At 37.1% G+C, this 18,668-nt stretch overlaps 1 protein-coding gene across 1 annotated transcript in view; it reads right to left on the reverse strand.

The window, feature by feature from the left end:
- Positions 1–677: 677 nt before the first annotated feature.
- Positions 678–18,668, reverse strand: part of LOC136266322 (NLR family CARD domain-containing protein 3-like) — a 32,643-nt gene continuing 14,652 nt past the window's right edge. Inside the window, exons 3-4 of the mRNA XM_066061332.1 lie at positions 13,554–14,207; positions 678–3,263 (exon numbers count right to left, since the gene is read on the reverse strand). Of these exons, the coding sequence (XP_065917404.1) occupies positions 916–3,263; positions 13,554–14,207 (3,002 nt within the window). The 3' untranslated portion in view covers positions 678–915. The remainder of the gene's footprint in view (positions 3,264–13,553; positions 14,208–18,668) is intronic.

The following is an 18,668-nucleotide window of genomic DNA, read 5'->3' on the forward strand; positions in this document are numbered from 1 at the left end:
TAGGAATTTTGTGAAACGTTTCCAAACTTTTAGTTGCATGTATACTTAGATCTAGGGGGGTCTTGGGGCATGCTCCACCAGGAAATTTTTGAAAATTGTGTACTCTAGATTGAGTCTGATAACAAAGTTCACCAAAACAATCTTATAGGCTGCTTATACGTATTACTTCTGTTGGCATAGTATCAGGAGAAGACAAAAGAGTTAAGAGCTGGAGCAATGTGAAGTTTGAAGCATATAGCAGCCATTCTGGGGCATGTCCCAGGAAAAGTTTCAGTTCTCAATCACCCTTACACTGTGTTGGTTCAGGTAAACTATGTAAATCTTAAATTTACAAAATGTGACTGTTCTATTAGGATAGTTGACTGCTCTATTAGAGTATTTCGATTTGATACCTTTGCAAATTTTAATTGTCTGAATATACTTGACCAGTTTCTGAAAAATCTCAGAAACCCACTGGATCCACCCCTGAATTGGAGAACCTTCTCACAAGTGTATGTACCATCCATTGCTATTGTTGTATGGCTGCTTAGGAAGATTTATTAATTCATAATGGTATCAATTATCATGATAATTACACCCCTAAACGTTTTCTCATGCATGATGAATGTTTGGTTACATATTTGCACGCTGATGCTGTGATCATCATCACTAGCTATTTTGTGATGCATATCAACAGGTCTCTCTTGGCAAACAAAAATAATTTACACACAAATATTATCACTACATGTTTAATGTTAGCGTACAAACATAAGATTGCTATCAGACAACAAACTATTTAGTGTTCTTATTTAACTATCCAGGTTTACAGTTTTTATAAATCTAAGCTAGACTACATATAACTACATAGCTGTGTGCAACTAAAATAGCTAAATATATACTGTATGTATTAGCAATTAATACAGTGCATGTTTGGACCTAGTAAAAGTCAAATTCTATACCTTGTTTATTATACCTTTTTCTTGTGAAGTTAATATTTTCCATGTAGCTTATTATGCAATTGTTGGTGGAAAGCTTCTCAGGTAATCCCAGCTTAGTAATGGTATTGTTAGAATTACATAACATTTCTAGCAGCAAAATGGCCGATTCTTCATTCAAGGTACCCCATAGAAAAAGTTCATCTAGCGTATTGTTATTCAGAATGGCATCAGCAATTGCTCTAGCTCCATCTTGATCTATGACATTGTTAGTCATGTTTAGTACCTTCAGTGAAGTGTTCAGTGAAAGACCACGTGCAATGGTGACTATTCCTTCTGAACCAATTTTGTTATCAACAATGTACAACACTTGTAGGCTTTTAGTCTTGACCAGTCCTTGTGCTACATATTTTGCTCCTTCATCTGAGAGGTTGTTGTTACTAATAACCAATTCCACTATATGATTCATCATGTCAACTATTGCTTTTGCTCCTTGAGCTGTTATGTTACAACCCCACACGTCAAGCACTTTCGGCGCAGAAGAAATGATTACAGCTTTAGTTATATCTTCCAAACTAGAAAACTGATTACAACCTAACCTCAAAGTATATGGGCAACAATAAATGATTATTTCAGATATGAGAGGCAAAGACACATCAGTAAGATTGTTTTCCATAAGATCAATTACTGAAATTTCTTGGTCTTTTTTGGTATCTCTACACAGATAACGATGAAGCAGAATGATACCATCATCTCCAATTTGACAATTAGACAAAATCAATTTTGTCCATTTTGTACTTGCCAGAAAAATTCCCAGAGACTCTACATGGTGTGGGATCGAGTATTGCTTATCTCTGAGATTAAGTATTTTATCATTGAATGATGTGGAAAAAACCTCACAAAGCCTATCATCTTGGGCTTCTTGAAAACATTGCGATGAATAAAAGATTTTTGTAGGATCTTCTAAAAGTTCTTGTGAAAAGGTATCGTTGTTAGAGAACAATAATGTTAGAGCCTTAAAAGTTCCTTTTAGTTCTATATTTTTAGTGGTATAAGTTTGCCATCGAGAAACATCTTTTCCATCAGTAAGACCGCAACAAAACATCCACATGTTGGAGAAGCGAACCATATGATCAGAAACTTCCTCACAACCAATACTGGAAAATAAATTTTTAAATAGCTGATCTGCCTCATCTGATTGTAGACTTGTGATATAGCAAGCTGCTAAATATTCTTGAACTGAAAAATTTACGAAGTGAAAAGACTTGGTAGAACTGTGGACATGCTCAATGGATTGAATCAGTCCAAAACACGCCAGATTACCTTGACATACGTCTAGTATTTCTTCTTCAGTGAACACAGATTTGTTTTCTACAAGAGATTTAAATGCAAACTTTTGTAGCTGTTGCAGAAACTTGCTAATTGACTGTGGAAATTTTTCTACCTCATTGATGGTGATGTCGTCAGATATCATCTTCTCTTTTTTCACGTAATTATATATTGTGAGTAAGACAAACATTTTGTACAATTTGGATGCAGTTGATGGGAGTTCATCTGGCTGATGCAAGTAAACAAAGGTGATGATAGCCATTACTGATGGTGTGTAGCACAATACATCAATACTGGGATGTTGTTGAAGATGTTTCCATAAGGTTTCTGAAGAAAAGCCTTTAAGGGCATCATGGATATATTGTTCCCGGCTATCGCGGCTAAATCCAAAAATTAAAACTCTTTGATCAAGTCTACCATGCAGACAAGCTGAGGCTTGAGGTCGTGAAGTCACCACTATTCTAGCCTTTGGCAAGCACTGGCCTTGAATCAATTTCATGAAAAAGGAACGATCATGCAGTTTATTGTTTAACTCATCAAAACCGTCAAGAATTATAGTGACATTACCTTTATTTTCTAAATAACTGCAAAGTAAGTTTTTTTCCTTGGTTGAATGTGTAAAATATGAGACAAATTCTTTTAATGAGGAGATTTTCTGCACAGTAGGATCTCTTAATGGTAAAATAAATAACAGTTTACAGGAAGTCAACAGCTCACCCTTAGCCCATCTAAAACCAATTTCATTAGCAAGTGTAGTCTTACCAATTCCAGGACGTCCCTCAATAAGTATTACTCTTTTATGATTGTTGTCAAATGGATTATGAAAAATTTTCTCTATATCTGTAAACTTTGGTGACATGGATGGTTTACTCTCTCTATTTTTTGAGGTAAGTGCGTATAAGGTGATAAGTGCTGTAGCATCTTTACTTTTTAATAGTGCTATAATTTGGTAGAGTTTAAAAACATTCAGCTGTTTGTAATTTTTGATGCTTGTAATTTTCATGTTGGTGATTACATCATCTGTGAATACAAGGACAGCGTACAACTTTCAAGTTGGTATACGTACACACATAACACCATAACACAACGTATGTACATGCAGTAAAGCAAAATGAAATTTACTATTTATCTTTGCCACAATACCCACTAATGATAGACACTACTCTATAGTGATTAGCGATGCATCAATAAAATTAATCTGTAAACATTGGAAGCATGTGTTGACGGCTCACAAATTAAATAAAAGGCTTATTTACAGATGTCTTGGCAGATTAATTCTATAGCATTACGTTATATTTTTGGAATTAAGACAGTATAAAGAGTATTAACTAGTTGCAGTTTCTATGACCAACCAATACTATTATATGAATACATATGAGGCTCGTGTGGAGGAATGGGTGTGTCAGGGTGGAATGGCTGAATTGTCTTGTATTGTTATTGTGTAGCTAACCATATTCCTGGTTTAGGGGACACGTGAGATGCTCACGTGATCCGGGAGACAATTCAGCCACTACAAATCTTCATTATACAAACTCATGTGGTAAACAACCCCACAGCTGTCCATATTTTGACACCCTAAACTCATGTCCCATTAACCATACCAGGTTAGGCATGATCAATGGAGACGAATTTAGGTGAATTAAAGGGAGGGAGGGTGGGAAAAGCAGCTTCCCAGCTCACTACGGTTTGTCTGTTGAACGTAGCTAAGTAACCAGTTGGTGGGCACCTCAATCTTATTTAAAATTCCTGCCCACACTATGTTGGTACACGTGACTACACTGTTGTTCATATTTCTAGATCAACAGTGCTAACTATATGAATGTAAAATAACCTTCTAGTTAACACTGTTTAACCTGCGGTTAAACTTGTACAATATGTAGAATTGAGCAAATACATGAAGATCCATTTGTCAGGACTATTTGACATGTCCTAGAGTATTGTGGCAGAGATTAGTATATGAGTAGTAACCTTTGCTACTTATTTTTACTTAGCAAGAAAAATTTCTCCATTACAACTTCTGTAGCACACTAAGCACAGTACATTTGACATAATACTATTGAAAGCTTTCAAATAATGGATTTGATTGTCAGACAGCATAATGAAATGATCTAGAGTGCTAGAATGCAAGAAAAAACCTGAGGTATGAAATATCGGACACAAAGCAAGAGGTATTGGGCACTACAGCGCACCGATGATGACGACGATGATGATGATGACAATCCTCTAGCTTTAGCATTCCCTTATAATAGGTAGTTATGTACTTGATTAGCTAAGTATTTTTTTATCATAGTGCTGTACAGTAGAGTAGAAGTCACCCCAAAGAAAATGGCATCCCATTCACACTCTAAACGTTTGCACCAAAATCCATCCTAGAAGAATTTTATGTGAAGAAAAATATTTTCACAGGAGGCTGAATCAATTCTAGCACTGAAAATTTAGTCTTCTATGATCTAATGCCAATATCCAATTAAAAAATCACCAAAATCCATTTATTGGTCTGTTTGCTTGTTTGTCTGTCTCTGCCTGCCTGCCTGCCTGCCTGCCTGCCTGCCTGCCTGCCTGCCTGCCTGCCTGTCTGCTAAGTCAGCCAGTTTGAAAGGCTAGAGCATAATACAACTTCCATTTACATGACAATGATAAACTCTTGTGTGTTCCTTTTGGGTTCCAACAAGTACATAATTGCTTTCTGTGCTTTGAATTCACCAATCCTTGTCATCACTGTCTTTTTCTTAAGAAGATACCATACCAAGGCATTAATTTTTTTTATCAAATGGTACAGTAGTGTTGTTTAAGTAGGAATCGCCCCAAAAATTTTGCGGACTTCCCAAAATTCTGCTTCTGATTTCATCCTAGAGACATCTTATGCGACAAAAATCACTTTTACGAGTCCATATTATACATTAAATATAGCAAAACACTTATAGGTGGCTGGATATAGAATTTTTAAAAATCCTCACATTCTAATCTCACTGCCTCACTGACCACAGTCACAAGGCTAGAGACCAAACGAAACAGCGCACGGCCACCATTTTACACCACAATAACAAACTCACCAGTGGGATTTGGGGTTCCAATGAGTACAAGCCCTCTGCACCTCATCCTTTCTGTTATCTTCAATCAGGCCACTTGTCTTCTTCATCCAATGAAACCATATCAAGGCATTAATTTTCTGTATCAACATTTTTTTCGGCAGCATATTTAGACACCACAGAATTATTTCAGAGCTGGATTTCAGAAGCGCTTTAGTCCTGGCACTATTATAAGAGGTACCGTATAGTAAAAAACTTTGGCGAATAGCCTTACAATCACAGAGTTTTATCTGCCAATTATTTTTAGAAATCACATGAGCAGATGGGTATCGAAGTACCGCGACAGGTGTCATGGGTATTTCCTTTGATTGCCACGAGGTTCATTGTCCCACAAGAGTTCACGAAAATTCAAAGATTGCTCTTGACATTACAAGAACCAGCAAGGAATGCTTATACTTGTACGGTAGCTATAGTCTTGCGTAGCCGGACTGCTTTTTTTATTTTGTGTGGGCATTTTTTTTCTGAAAAAAAAAGACTTTCTAACGTGAGTCGTCATCCCTCAATGTAAGGGATAAAGACCCATGATCAAAATTACTGCTACGCCCCTTAATTGGTGAGTTGTTGAGTTGTTTAATCACTCGCACTTTCATGTAGTGATGTTGCGTTTGAGTACATGGTAGCTGAGAATTTTCAGGTGAAGCCCCATTTGCCAAAGTTTTTTTTTGTCAATTTTGCAATAATGGGTTTTCACCAAATGTTTTTACCGCCAAAGTTTTTTACTATACGGTATACAAGCTTAGTAGTATATATTTGCAACTTCGCAATGGGGATCCCATTTGCAATAGGTTCATGACCACACCCATCAAATAAAAATCTAGGTGGACTAATAGCGATGGAGTACGGATACCACACCTCTTAACAATCTAGCTATTTACTTAACAGTAAACAAGATAACCTCAACCCTTATTGGTCTAGCTAGCTATAAACCCCTTGGCTGACTTGAGATACTCTAATACAACAGTCATGTGTGACATTCTAATAGAACAGTCACAAGCTACACTGTACCTAGTTGTGCTACAACAAAAAAACCAAACAAACTGGTATTTTAAAAGAATTAAAAATGAAGTAGGGATCTATGCAATAAAAAGTAGTAAAACAAGAGATAAATGATGGTACTAAAACATAGATCAGTGTGAAAGTCCCTACTTTGGCATATGTGACCAAATCTGCAAAAACCAGACACAACAGCACAAACCTAAATTTCCAGTATAAAGTATTGAAAACATTGGGTGAAATATTTGCGTATTGTTGAAAAAATTCCATAAATTTTTTTGAATGCCTCTTTCTTAGTGAAGGAAGGGACTAACAATAAAAACCTGAATATCATCTCATTCGCCTACTCATGAGGAGTTGGAAACTCTTTGTTTTGTTGCAGTAGACCCAAGGATACGCAAGTTATGAGCGTTTGTTTACATCACGTCAAAGCAATAGTATGCGATCAATTTTCTTCATGAGTTTTGCCTTTGTATGCAGTGAAGAAAGGTGATAGAAGGACAAACATACCCAGTAAATGATTCCCCTATCCATGGTGAACACGATGGTGAAAAGTTCAGCCCAGTACATCAATCCGTTCGTAAGTTACAATTGTTTTAGTAAGCATTTGTAATTTATTTTCCCTATACTTGCTGTATAAATTGATTTTTCTGTTGTTGCTACTTTGTAGGTCTGTAACTCCAGATAAGATCATTTATCAGAATTAGAAGTTTTCCTTTTAAGTGTCAATCTAGCCAACAGGTATAAATAAGTCAAACACTGTTGTCTGATGTCCTAGTAAACCAATAAGTTCTACTGAAATACTTAGATTTAGTAAAAAGTTGGGCTTGTGCTCCTCTCCAAGGAAAGGCACCACCAGTAGATCTTTCATTACCAAGGAGAGACAGAGAGCATCTAGATGGAATGAATGGATACCACTTAAAGAATCCAAGAAGCCAGAATATAAGAATCTTACCAGGCCATTACTAAAGTACCGAAGGAAAGGTTAGAACTTGATGGAGTCACCTTTCTAATGCTCAGAATTACAAAGAGTTGTGTACCAGAGAAAGGAGGTCAAGAAGAAGCAGCAGTGCTTAATGAAAACTGAGAGACCACAAACCAGTTACTTTACCAAGTCTTTTTAAACTGGCACAGGAAACTAGGATTCCTTAGACATGTCAAACAAGGACCTCATTGCTACTCAGCCTGCAGCAGTAAATTTAATTAGATCTATATGCTACCTGCCTGTATATCACTCTACAGCTGTACCAGTGAGGGTTAAGAATATCAGAGTATCTGTCTTGGTAGAGGCTGACAAATCACTTCATAATAATTGTCTACAAGTTGATGACTCATTAGTAACAGTTGATCAAGGCTTCTCAACCATACTGGTTTACAACAACTGAAAAGTGGTTAAGAGCTTGGAAGTGCCAGTGAGATAGAGCCAGAGGTACAATAGAAAAGATGAATTTCCAGTTTCTTTTGAGGTGGATCTAACCTGCTCTCAATTGATGTACATGATGTAGTTATAAGGGAAGAGAGCCCAAGTAACCACTGAGACAGCACAAGGAGAACTTCCTGAACAGTAGTAACTAAAAATCAATCCACTAATAAAACAGAAGAAGTCATGTTGTGTTGATGCAGAGTAAATCCTGGATCCCAGGGCTGAGATGTGGCTCCTCAGGTATTACCAACTGTCTCTGGATCAAGTCGATCACCACCTGGTCTGGGCATCCAACACATTTTTAGTATCATGTTTCTGACTCACTACTTCACAGACGTTCGGTAGTCTTCTTTGTAGGTCCCCAGTGGGATAGTGACTAAGTAGGGATCCCCAAATATGACACGTGTTGCCTAAAATTCCACCTATAAAAATCTGTTCATCCTCTTCTTTATCCAACGAGACCATATTAAAGTGTTAATTTACCATAACACTTTCCTTGAGCAGCATATTTAGATATCACAAAATTATTTAAAGTACTTATGCTTGGTATATACCTGTAATTTCATGATTAGAGCAACATTAACAAATTAATAGAAATCTAGTGTTCCTCTTAACAATCTATTTACATTTACGAGATTGCGATGACCACACCCCTTATTATTAGTCTAGCTGTATTTATAATGCTAGCACAGTGAAAATATGAAATAGTGACACATCCCCGGTAGGTGAAAGGCTGACTCAAGATACTCTAATACAACACAGTCATACGTATACTGTAAATCAGGAAAATTTCAACAAAGAAAATTTTCGTCTATTAAAATTTTGACGATACATATTTTCGTCACTTGCATAATCGACAAAAAAATTTTGACGGAATAACTAGCTATACGTTAATATTTGTATGTGCGAATTATCCCTGTAATAGTTAAGTCATTTTAATTTTCGTCAATACAGCCAGCGACGAAAATTTTTAGATGACGAATTTTTCCTGATTTACGGTTAGTTGTATGCTATAACAAAAACCAAACAAACTAGCATACAGTATTAATTTAAATATGAAGTAGGGATCACTTGGATCCCTACTTCATTTTTAAATTAATAATTTGTAATATACTAGTAATAATCAACAGTTAAAGCTACGCCGTTTTCAATGACACACTTTATTATGTAGGTCCCAAACAGACAGAGATGTCACAAGTAATGGTACCACAGCAAATGCATTGAAGGATAAAACAGGAATATTGGCTGGCAGGGTACTTCTCAGGTCCTAAGCTTTACAGAACTTTTGTGCAAATTGGTGGTGGCTATGAATGCACACTAATGCTTTAGAATATTCTAACAGTTATCCTTAAGTGTGTCATAGTGCAAGGTTTACGGAGATGACAGAGATCACCACTACATCCCATAGCATTCCTTTTAGATAGTTGGGGAAGATTTACCTATCACTTCTATAGGTAACCATTACATAAATGTGTTTCAAAACTTATTTATGAAATGGCTGATGGTTTTCCTACACCAGACCAGAAAGCAGTGCATATTGCCCAGTTGTTAGTTGAAGAAGTTATATAGTGCCTGAAGCAATTCTAGGTACAAACCTCTTGGTCTTGATAAAGGACATTTGTAAGATGTCAGGAATGAGAAAATTGAACACCACTGTGAATCATTCTCAATGCAATGCAGCAGTTGAGAGGTTTAGCAGAAGTTTTAAGATGATGTTCAGCAAACATGCAGTACAATTTGGCTTGCAGTGGGATCAGTACATCAGTGGTGTTTTGTGAACACCCACCACAGCTCAAGTTAGCAGCCTTACTACCATCCGTGTCTACTACTAACATCAATGATTACAGAGAGTAAGTAGAGACTGGCAAGAACAGGAAGTTATCTTGGCGGTGACTGTACCGGATAGTATCTTGCAGTTACAGTGACTAAGATCTCTTTTCCTGAAGACAAACAGATTCAGGTGGGCCAGTCAAGAACTCAACATTGTCCAACATTGTTTCTAGCTGGATTCTACTGGTATGGAAATCAGCGTTGAAACCGGGTCGGGTCATCCAGGTCACATTTTCTCCGGGTCATCCGGGTCCGACCCGGTTTACAAATTATCCGGGTCTGACCCGGATTGGATCATGTGAGAAACGAAATTGTTCGTTTGATGACGTGGAAACTTATTAACGCTATCGCGTAGCTCTTTCATGAGCCACGCCCACTTATCGCGTTACAAACATACGCTCAGCTACGCCCATTTATTGATAAGTGCAGTATGTAGCACAAAACTGAGGGTATCTATGGCTATTAGTAGGTGATGACTTTTTTTTTTTTTTTTTTGGTCTTCAACCTACAGCTAGGCTGAAGTTGCAATATTTACTCAACACGAATCGAACGCTCAAAACGTAGTCTCGCTCGCTCGTTCGAGACTAGCCGAAACATAGCTCTTATCGCACACCTCGGCTTTAATTAATCCGGGTCTGACCCGGATTGCTATCCGGGTCAGTGGGTCATCCGGGTCAGCAGTAGTGACCCGGTTTCAACGTTGATGGAAATAAGAGAACTATGTAGATCTGGCAGATATGCTTCAACCATTTGGCTGCTACAGAAGAAGACATGCACAAGTCAGTAAAGGCCAATACAAATGAGACTGCACACACAGCAAGAGTGATTCTAATCAGCCACAGAGACAAAAAGGTTGCAATGAAGTTGATTATGGGTTAGCAGCAAATAACGTTGCAACTACATTTGTTAGTATGAACTAGAGCTGGGCGATATCCCAAAATTTCAAGGCGATATATCATATCATAGTTTTTGACGATATTACTAAATATCCCGATATATTGTGTTGCAATATTACCATTGTATAATTTTACGTTATTTAATCAATATTACTTGTTATTTTCTCTTCTATAGGTTACATGTCTGACATTACAAGTTGTGTAATACAAGTTTACAAACCATCAAGATAACTACTATAGGTTACATACAACATCTAACATGGTACAAGTTTCAAAATATATAAACCATCATGACAATCAGATAACTACATAAGTGGTACAACTGAGACAACACTAGTTTTTCATGTTTAGAGCCAAAAATACCAAGTTGTCAACTCTTTCTGGTTTCAGACATGTCCTTCTGTAAGAAACAATGTTGCCTCCACAGCTGAACACACGCTCAGCGGCTACACTTGTTGCACACAAACACAGATATTTACGTGCTAGCCTTGCCACATTTGGGTATCTAACAGCTTCAGTCTTCCACCAGTCAAGAGGAGACGCTTCAACATCTAGCTGCGGATGACTTAAATACTGATCCAACTCTTGCTTTACTTGCTGGCGAGGGGTCAGCTGAACCGACTGACTATTGCCCAAACAGCGACCAAGAACCTTGCTTAGTCCTTTTGCTTTCTTAGATGGTGGAGCTGCCATTCCTGAACTACCAGACTGTGAACTTGAAGGTAAGTGTGATGAATCATCCACTGAACGGTCAGTCAAATCTCTCATTTCCTTCTCTACCTCTTCTAAAATTTCTGCTCTATTGCTGACATAGTTGAGCTTAAATCTAGGATCTAGAAATGAAGAAAGTTCTAGAAGAAAGCTGAGTTCTGGATCATCATATCTTGCTTCTAAATCATCCTTTATCCTTTTCTTCATTTCCTTTGTCAGGTCAGTGTCATCATTTTCTGCCACAAGCACTTCCTCTGCTAAATGACTCAACAATGGCTTCACTGCAGAAACTGTAACACACTTTTCAGCAGCAAGTGCATCCGTCATGGTTTTCAATCCCTTTAGAGCAGCAGCAATAGACTGCAAAACATCTCGATCTTGCCATGAGGGTGATAAATGTGAAGAGGCTCTGTCTTCACTAAGAACATTTCTCACAGCATCCATTTGCTCCAACATTCTTTCAACCATGTCATATGCAGAGCCCCATCGTGTCACTACGTCAACTTTTAGCTTGTGAATTTCTAGCCCCCTTTGTTCTTGTGCAATAACCAAGTCTCTCTGCTTCTTCCAACTTCTTGAAAATGCAGCTACAGCACTTCTAACAACCCTGAGGGTACGTTGTACCCTTGCATCATTTAATCCCTTTCCCACAGCTAGATTTAAGTTGTGACCAAAACAACTCAACCTATTCCAATTAAGCAGGTCACATGCCAGCTTGATGTTGGAACCACTATCAGTAGTGATTCCTACTAGCTTCTCTACTTCAAGGCCCCATTGCTGTATGGTTTCCTCAAGAGCCTCAGCAATGTTTGTCCCAGTGTGGTCCATGGGAAGGTAGTGAGTTTGGAGGCAATATGATTTTAAATCCCAGTTGGCATCTATAAAATGGACAGTAAAAGTCATATACGGGTCTCCAGCAGCTGAGGTCCATAGATCTGTAGTAGCAGAATAGTAGTCCAACTGTTTGATTTTAATCTTTTCTTCAATTTCACTTTTGACCTCATTGACTAGTGCTGGTACTGCCACTTTAGTAAAGTGTTTACGAGTGGGTAGTTGATACCTTGGATTAAATTGTTGTAACATTTTCCGGAAGCCTGGCTTGTCTACAGTGGACAATGGTAGCATGTCTCTTGCAAGGCAGCATGTGACAGCGTTAGTCAAAGTTTTGTGCTCTCTTGACGATGATGACAAAGGTCGGCGCTTATCCCATGAATCTAAGAGTGTTAACTTCGGAGCGGCTGCTTCCTCTGTGCTGAAACTTTCGCTTTTCTTCTTGCTAGCTTGACACGCTAGAGCATACTCCTCGGGATGCTTGGTTTTCAAATGGCTGTATAAATTCGAAGTATTCGAATCCTTCGCAGCGACCGTTGTATGGTTTGGGCACAAGCGACACTTTGGTAAATCGACACAGAGAGGAAGGCCATTTCCATCTGTTTCGAAGCTGAAATACTTCCACACAAATGCTTTGGCTTTCCTTTTTGAAACAAGTACAGCATCACTATCGGTCTCCTTGTTGTCTCTTTCAGTGGTGTCAACTTTGACTTCCTCATCGTCAGACGCCCTTATGCTTACGCACGTGATGGAAACGTATGATGCACGTGATGATTCGATAATACCGTCAGTAGTAAACTTAATACCGCCAGTTCTTAATATCGTCGATATCGATAAATATCGGAATATCGCCCAGCCCTAGTATGAACAGGCAAATCCTACAGATATCATGGAAAAGTTCAATTAAACAAAACTGTTTAAAAGCTGCTGCATCATTTCAAAACTGTTTACAACGTTTACTGAACATCTAGAGGGGTAAGCTTCACTATAGGGTGGTTACCTCATGTTATAAGAAAAGTAGGCATTATCCACATTCAAAAATGAGGCAGATGGTGTTCATCATGTGAGCAATAACAAACTTACACAATCAATTTCAGCCTAAATTTTTATAAAAAGAAACTGGCAGTGCTGCTCCCACATCAAAGCCATAAAATTTACCACAGTCAGCCATTAAATGTATACCATGGCCAACCATGATTAGCTACTTACCTTGAAATTTGTCTCTAAAGTTAGGTGGCTTAATAGTACAGATAAAATGTAGTTATGCCATTAAGGGGTGTGGTTGTCATGCTCACTTGTTATAAGTCCAGTTAGATCATCAAGGAGCATTGTTGTCATGCTGTGTTTATAGTGAAAAACCTATCATGCAGCTACAGGTACTACTGTTTTTGTTATTAAGTTATGGTCTTAGCACAAGTTAGTATAATTAAGTTAAGTACATGGCATTATGCTATAGTATAGGAGAATTTGTTTGTGATTTCCAATAACTTTCCTCACTTTAACATGTTCAAATGTGCATGAAAGTATATGTACTTACCTATTGAATTTTCTTTACACTTTTCAATTTTGATAATTCGAGAAGTTAAAATTTCCAAGCTGTCCTTGTCACAAGCTTCAGGATGGGTTATGTAAAGCAACATACATTCAGGAAGATATTTTTTCAATTTAGTAAGCACAGAACATTGGTGAGGTAGCTCTTCGTATCCTTCAAGTATGAAACAAATTCTTTCTCCTAAATCCCTTGTAATTTCTGAAATGACATTTTTGTTCAACTCATCATCTGCAGTCTGTAGTAATTCATCAACTGTTTGAGATTTTTGTATCTTTTTATTATTCAACGGCAATAGAACAACTGCATTGTAGTTTTGTAATAAACTGCCTTCTGCCCAACATTTGCAAATGTTGACTGCAAGGGTAGTTTTCTCCATTTCCGGATTTCCTTCAATGAGAATCATCGTTCTAATTTTATCATCGATATCAAGTGCTTCAGATAAAGTAACATTGTCATCTCTGCTGTTCTCTGTTGATACTGTTCTTCCTTGTTTATCAATCTTCACAAGAGTCAATGATGTTGGGAAGTCATCAATAGAGACCAATTCTAGTAACTTGTACTTGCTCTGCAGAAACTTGCGATATGCACTCATGTGATGACTCAATTGTGGTTGGTTGATTTTATCATGTGTGCCAACACCTACACATTTTACATATACAAACATTACAATTAAGATGCACTGTAGTGGCAAAGGAAAGCCAATATGTGTTACTGATAAACAAGTATGTTTATGTATATAGCAAACAAAATAATGTAAGAGTATAATATTATGTATCTCCAAAACATTAGCCGAAGACTTGCAGATTTATAATTATTGCACAAACATCTCAAAACCAGTCATAGGGTAATTGACATGTATAGAGGTCAGTACTTGCTTCCTCTACCACATGCTTAGTACATACATATGTCTTAAGTATATGTTATAGTTACGAGGGTGATATCACTGTCATTACTCAAGTCTGAGACAAAGTGAGGACCAGTGAAATAACAATGTTATCATCCAAGTATATGGGATATTATAATAACTAAATATGCAGCATGCAGGATTGTGCAACAGTTTATGGATACTAAAGAAGTTCATGTTTGAGTTCCTTTGCAGTAAGTTCCTGTTAGTGTGTTCAAGATTGAGTCCGAATTTAACATCGTACATAGCTAGTAGATATATAGGCTATGAACTGAGGCAATGGACACTTTTACAAGACAGCAGTTTCTGGAGGTACGATTCGCCTTTGTCTGGGAATGGTGTCAGAGTGGCATCATGTGGTGTGCAAGGGCTAAAAAAGGCAAGGATTACTCCTTAGATAGAATAAGGGAGCCAGCAGTTAGTTCTTCACTGTACACTGCTGAAACTGATTGCCAGAGTGACTGAAAATAGACAGAGACTGTTTTTTGACATTTGTTTGATAAATTACAATATTATAGTGTTACTATGTAAAGGATTAACCATTTCATTGTAAGATTTAGTACATGTAGGTGCTGTTCTGGTGTGTTTTCTTCCATATTAGGCTATTTCTCTATTGGTAAACTATACCACTTGCAGTTGTTATGTCACAAACCAGTCTAAGTGTCTTGACCACAGGGTAATAATTTAGCTATCATTATGTAATAACTAATAACTTTTGCACAGGAGCTGTCTAGCTGTATGGTAATAATCCCCCAGCAAGGCACTTTGACACTGGGATTTAAGCACTACTATTAGAGGTTTAAGTTTACAATTATAAATATCTGAGCAAAATCTGGTTGGTTTTGCAAAATGCAATTTCGTTATAAAACGTATTGAAAATAAACTGAGTACAAAATGATACGCATGCTATATAAACATTATCATGTTTTAATCACTTGTACATGGTAAAACAAAGTTCAAATCAATAAAACTTATGTATACACCATCAGATTAATCTGTTCATGGAGAGTAAGAAAATCATTGTTTTTTATTTATTCAACAAAAGGCAAAAGAGTTATGTAATAGTTGTATCATGTACCCAAGTGATTTGCCTGATATGTACAACCAAGCTTGAGAGCCGTCAGGCCTGAGAGCATGGGTGTACATATCAGGCAAATCACGAGGGTATGTGATACATCTGATATGTACCATGCCAATGCAGGCTAAGAACCTGCGGGTGATCAATCATCCAAACCAATATGAGACCAACCACCGAATTCGTTATATAGACCAACTTGTGAAATTCGATTATGGGACAGCAGCAACTAACATTGTGATTATGTTTGTTAACATGAACGGGCAAGTCCTATGGGTATCACGGAAAAGTCCAATTTAGCGCTTCTACAAGTATTTTAAAGCCACTGCATCATTTTACAGACTATTTACAACATTTACTAAACATCTATAGGGGTAAGCTTCGCGTAGAGTGTTTATCTCGTGTTACTCGAAAAGTGGGTATGTTCGTATTGAAAAATGCAGCGAACCACTTGTGAATGTATGCTATAGCACTAGTTCTCATCTTACACCAATGTTTATCAATGCATAGAATGGCAAGGGTGACAAATCGCTTCTGTCTGAGTGCTGTAGGATGTAAAATTGGACGAATGGTTTTCATCATGTGACCAATAATAAATTCCCACAATTGATTTCGACTTAAGTTTTTATATAAAGAAATGGGCAGTACTGCTCCCATATCAAGGTCATCATGGTACATATAAATGTACCATATGATTTGTACCATGGCCAGCCAGGGTTTATGGGCCTGAAATTAGCCTTTGAAGTTAGGTGGCTTCATGGTACATACATATAATGACACTTATTTACGATGCATATAGTAGAAATAGAATTTACTGTCATCATTCCTTCCTTCTTCTTTGTTCACACTGAGTGATTTAGGAAAAGCACTATACCTTAAGGTTACAGTATACTGGAAGTCATTTAAAATCCAATTAAATGCATCCTCTACAAACTACAGTTCTAGCACACAGACCATACATGTTAAACACAGATGATTGATTGCAATTGAAAGAGCAAGGTATCCTCTACTATTAGCTATAAATTCAGATAAGCAAGCTCTTTATCTGCTGAGTTACATCGCAATTTACCAGCACCTTCGAAGTAACTATTTGACATCAACTTGCAATAAACAGAACAAGTATCAAGCCACTGTTGCAACACTGGACGTTAGTACAGACTACTAGTTAGTGACCAATAGCACAGACGACTAGGTAGCTATTAATGCAACAGAGCTATTAACAATTATAAATTTCTTGTCATCTGCAGAGTTGTGAAACATCGCCCGTACTATTCACTACAGCCACAGAAGCTGTTTCTTTACATGATAGGTCACTACTCCTACATATATTACATAAGCCAACACAAATACAGAGGTCTAACTTGCTAGTAAACTGATGCAGAAGTGCTCTACTCACTGTTTAGGATACCATACTAAAACAAATTATCTTGCTGCCTAAATTTTGTGCGAAAAGTGCGAACTGTCTTAAAGAAACATTCTTTGCCACTCTACTTACTTGTGTAAATGTCTTCTTCACTATTACTCTCTCAACAATAACGAATTTCTTTTTACTACACAGCCATGCGCTGTAACAAGCATCATGGCCATATTGTTATTGCATAAATCTAATCGCATGATGCAATAAATGAATTCTTGTGGTAACATTATGGCTTCTTTTCCATATGGCTTCCATTAGCTGAATTTCCTGTATACCGAAATCTTAATGGATTTACCCGGTTCATGGTTTGCCTCATACAGAGTGGATTATAATGGTCGGCCATCAGACATCTACCGACCAATTACCTCAAAGAATGCCCAATTACCTACTGAACCAGTCAAGGATGACCAACTGCTTTCTGCTAAAAAAAGATCGATATTCTGTAATAGAATCAGTAACTCTAATAGAGTAGCTGAACAGCTTTCAAAAGGTGTATACCTAAAAGATTCAAAACAACAAAAACAGTTGGCTGACTAGGGAATCGAACCTGCACCTTCAATGAAGTACAATCTACACCATTCTACCACATGTTCACACAATGTTTTAGTGGCTTCTAAAGAGGTTTTAAATGTCCTGCAGTATATGACCATAATTGAATTTAAAAACTTGATAATTAAAGGGCATGGCACCCATTTCACTTACAAGTATTAATCCAGTTCATTTGGGATGAATACTTGTAAGCAAAACAGGTGTCACGCCTTTAATTAGCAAGTTTTTAATCGTTTGCACTCCCACAAGACGATGTTACATTTGAGCAGTACTGTATCTATAGTAACAAAGGAGTTGACTGCCAAACTTTTAGTCTTTTATAATGAATTGTCTTGGAATTATAAGACTAGGCATTTAGAACAATAAGAAATTCAATTTGCACAGCAACAATACAGCAAAAACATTACAGACACTTAGTTATTCACAACTGAAGCATGCTACTAGGCCAGAGAAGATTATAACTAGTCTTTGTTGATCTGACATTATGTCATATCAAAGTCAAAGTTGATCTGACATGATCTGACATTGTATGACAATGCTTAGCAGCATATGTAAGCATGCCAAGTTGCAGCATACCCCGTGAGATTTCAAAGCTTGGATGTGAGTATTTTGACATCCAAAACTCCTTCAGCAGCCATGCACTGTTACGTTGTTAAACCACATACATAATAATAAATCTTTAGTAATAACATTATGATGATTTGATATGAAATTATCCAATGTGATGTTTTGTGACATGTATCTATAATCGCTCGTGTTCTTGTGAGATGATGTTACATTTGAGTGGTACTGTAACAATGGAAGTCAAAGGATTTCAGCAACTGTTTGCCCTGCAAGTGTAACAGAAAATCGGTACCATAATTACGTTAGTCACTCATAACTTTATGACTGTTTGTTAGATTTATACCAACTGTGATTCAGAGAGTTTGCCCATAGATCTATGGCAGTTTTTTGTAAGTGTATGAAAGTGCATGGAAAAAAAGAAATAACTTGTTGAGAACTTGTACATATCTTGCAATGCTTAGTGTAATTTTTCTCAAATCTGGTACGTTGATGAGGGAATTTTCACTGTAAAATATCATTTATTTCAGATAATTAGGTATGCATGAAAATGTGTTTTTTTTATGTTTGTTTTTGTTAATACGTAACACATTT

Source organism: Dysidea avara, chromosome 9 (genome assembly GCF_963678975.1).
Source record: "Dysidea avara chromosome 9, odDysAvar1.4, whole genome shotgun sequence".
Classification (NCBI taxonomy): Eukaryota; Metazoa; Porifera; class Demospongiae; order Dictyoceratida; family Dysideidae; genus Dysidea; species Dysidea avara.